Here is a 2,500-nt window from a genome sequence, read left to right as displayed (position 1 = left end):
ACAGTATTTATGATATAAGAACAATGAATCACGCTTTGCATATAAAAAATAAATAAATAAAAAATATAAAAAATGATGTGTATGTATATGTATATGTACATGTGTGTGTGTGTGTGTGTGTGTGTGTGTGTGTGTGTGTGTGTGTGTGTGTGTGTGTGTGTGTGTGTGTGTGTGTGTGTGTGTGTGTGTGTGTGTGTCCATGAATTCAAAATGGCATATAACCTAAAATCAGAAAAAAATTATTGAAGGAACATACTGTTCTGGGCTTCGACTCCTTCATGGAGGCCAAAGTATTAGACACATATGAGGCCAACCCACACAGCGAGGCGACTGAGGTGATGATCTGTTCATAGCGTCGTTCATGTGTTCCAGTCCAATAATGGGCTCCCACGATCCATGGGACGATCTAAAAAAAAAAAAAACACAAGGAAGAATAACTGATGTGTGTGTAAATCTAGCCATATGCATCTATAACTAAAACATTAATTTCTGTCTTAGAGTCCTATTGCTTGTTATATCAGTCTAAATTTAATGTAGGCTATGAAGCACTATCAAGGTTCATAATATACTAATTCTACTCCAAACTATAAATCAAATAAAATCATCACAGTAATCATGTACAATTTTCTTTTCTGTCAATAGAGAGGAAAGTGTGATGGTTTTGCAGTTAGAGTGATTTCAAATATCTATATTTTCTTTTTCATTATCCCTTCAAGATGTGGAAAAAAAGTGCCAAAAATCAATAAAGCCAACTCACATTTTCATCAACAATCTGACTGTAATAACTGTTAACTTTACTATTACTGAAACATATTTCATGACCCTAACATGCCAATTTCATCTTGAGAAAAATGTAATGTATTAAAAATCTTAGAAGAGCTAAAGTGCAAAGTGAGTGATAATGTTTTTTTTTTTATCCTATTGTGTTATATATTGTACAACATTTCTGTTTGATTATTACATCAAATCTTCAACTGGAAGCTAGGTTATCATATTCAAGAGCACTTTCCCATGAATGTCATATAGCCTACAATTTATAGAAAGAAAGACAAAAAGGAAAAAAGATATAACGATTACTGGACCTCCCAATACTTTTACTCATGAAAGCAACTTAATGTTGAAACCCAAACAGTTTAGTATCAAGAAACAGATTATGCATGTTCCTTTACTTGACTACATACATTAATACAGATCAAAAAAAAAGAAAAAAAGGCAACCAACAGATGTTCAGGGGATACAAGTGACTGTGCTAATTAATATCTAATCATATTCCCAATTGTAAAGAAAATTAGAATAATCAAGTCCTTCTCTGTGAGTAAAATAAATGATAACAGGCACAGTGATTACAAAAATATTTATATTTTCATCAACATTCCTTTATAATCAGCATCGTCATTTTTTCCTTCTTCCACCTCCCTCTCTCAATTTTCCTTACCTCCTCCTCCTCCTCCTCCACCTCATCTATTATGTGTATGTGTTCACATCATTAATGAATTTTTAAAAATGTAGTTTGAATAAACAGAATTAAAACAACTTCAATCTACCAATTCATACGAATCATAACTAACCTGAGGTACCAGATAATCACATAATGTTACTGTGATGCCCAGAACGGAGAGTAGTGTCAACATTGAGGGTTCCAGATACCATATCATCCTGTAAAATTAACATCTAATAACAATACTATAAGCCACTGTTGTATTTGTAGATACATTCTGAAGCTAAAAGGAGGGGGGACATGATTCTTGTACATAATATCAATAAACATTGAAAAATGCAGTAAAATAGTTTGTCCAATTTCAGGAATGAAAAAAATGTTAACTTACACTAGAAAAAAAAATATATATATACATAGTAGTGTTTTTTTTACATGTTTTGTAATGTCTAAACATCCTTTTATTTTCAGTGGAATTTGCTGTCTGCCACAACCTTTTATATTTTCACAAAAGAGGCTTGGCACATTAGAGTTGCCTATTTCTTCTTTCCTGAGACTGCATGAAGTATTAGGATCCATATCTAATGCTATAGTCAACTTGCTTATATGTAAGAATGAAACAAAACCAATCCTTTCACCATTCTTTACAAAAATCTTGATCCTCAATACAGCCACAAATTAATTACTGTGTATATTTACATCTACAAGTGTATAGTTTATATTTACTGTAAAATAGAATAGTAAACTGTCTTTCCTGAAATCAAAAACTTACAGGAAAAGTGCCGTGACTGCCGAGATGGAAATGAATGGGTAGTACTGCTTCTCCCACACAAGAACGGAATGGCCAACGTACAACACCTCGCGCCATCCTTCTAACTCTCGCCGCAGGGTCTTCACCCGCCGATCCTGAATAAAGGAAAAATCGTGGTATTAAAGTATTACTTCTAACTTTATTTACATTATATAATATTAATAGTATATAGAAAATGAGAATCTCTATTTTCCTTACCACTTCATAATCAATAGAATAACATGCATAAAACAATATGATCTTATATAAAAAAA

General features: G+C 32.4%; 1 protein-coding gene across 1 annotated transcript in view; it reads right to left on the bottom strand.

Moving 5' to 3' along the window:
- LOC125034705 (ADP-ribosylation factor-like protein 6-interacting protein 1) overlaps positions 1–2,500 on the bottom strand; it is a 7,103-nt gene that overhangs the window by 1,481 nt on the left and 3,122 nt on the right. The window contains exons 2-4 of the mRNA XM_047626624.1: positions 2,208–2,341; positions 1,569–1,656; positions 257–406 (exon numbers count right to left, since the gene is read on the bottom strand). Coding sequence (XP_047482580.1) covers positions 257–406; positions 1,569–1,656; positions 2,208–2,341 — 372 coding nt within the window. The remainder of the gene's footprint in view (positions 1–256; positions 407–1,568; positions 1,657–2,207; positions 2,342–2,500) is intronic.

Source organism: Penaeus chinensis, chromosome 18, assembly GCF_019202785.1.
Source record: "Penaeus chinensis breed Huanghai No. 1 chromosome 18, ASM1920278v2, whole genome shotgun sequence".
In the NCBI taxonomy this organism is placed as follows: domain Eukaryota; kingdom Metazoa; phylum Arthropoda; class Malacostraca; order Decapoda; family Penaeidae; genus Penaeus; species Penaeus chinensis.
Note: the sequence above shows the minus strand (reverse complement) of the source record. Positions and strands in the feature narration are given on the sequence as shown.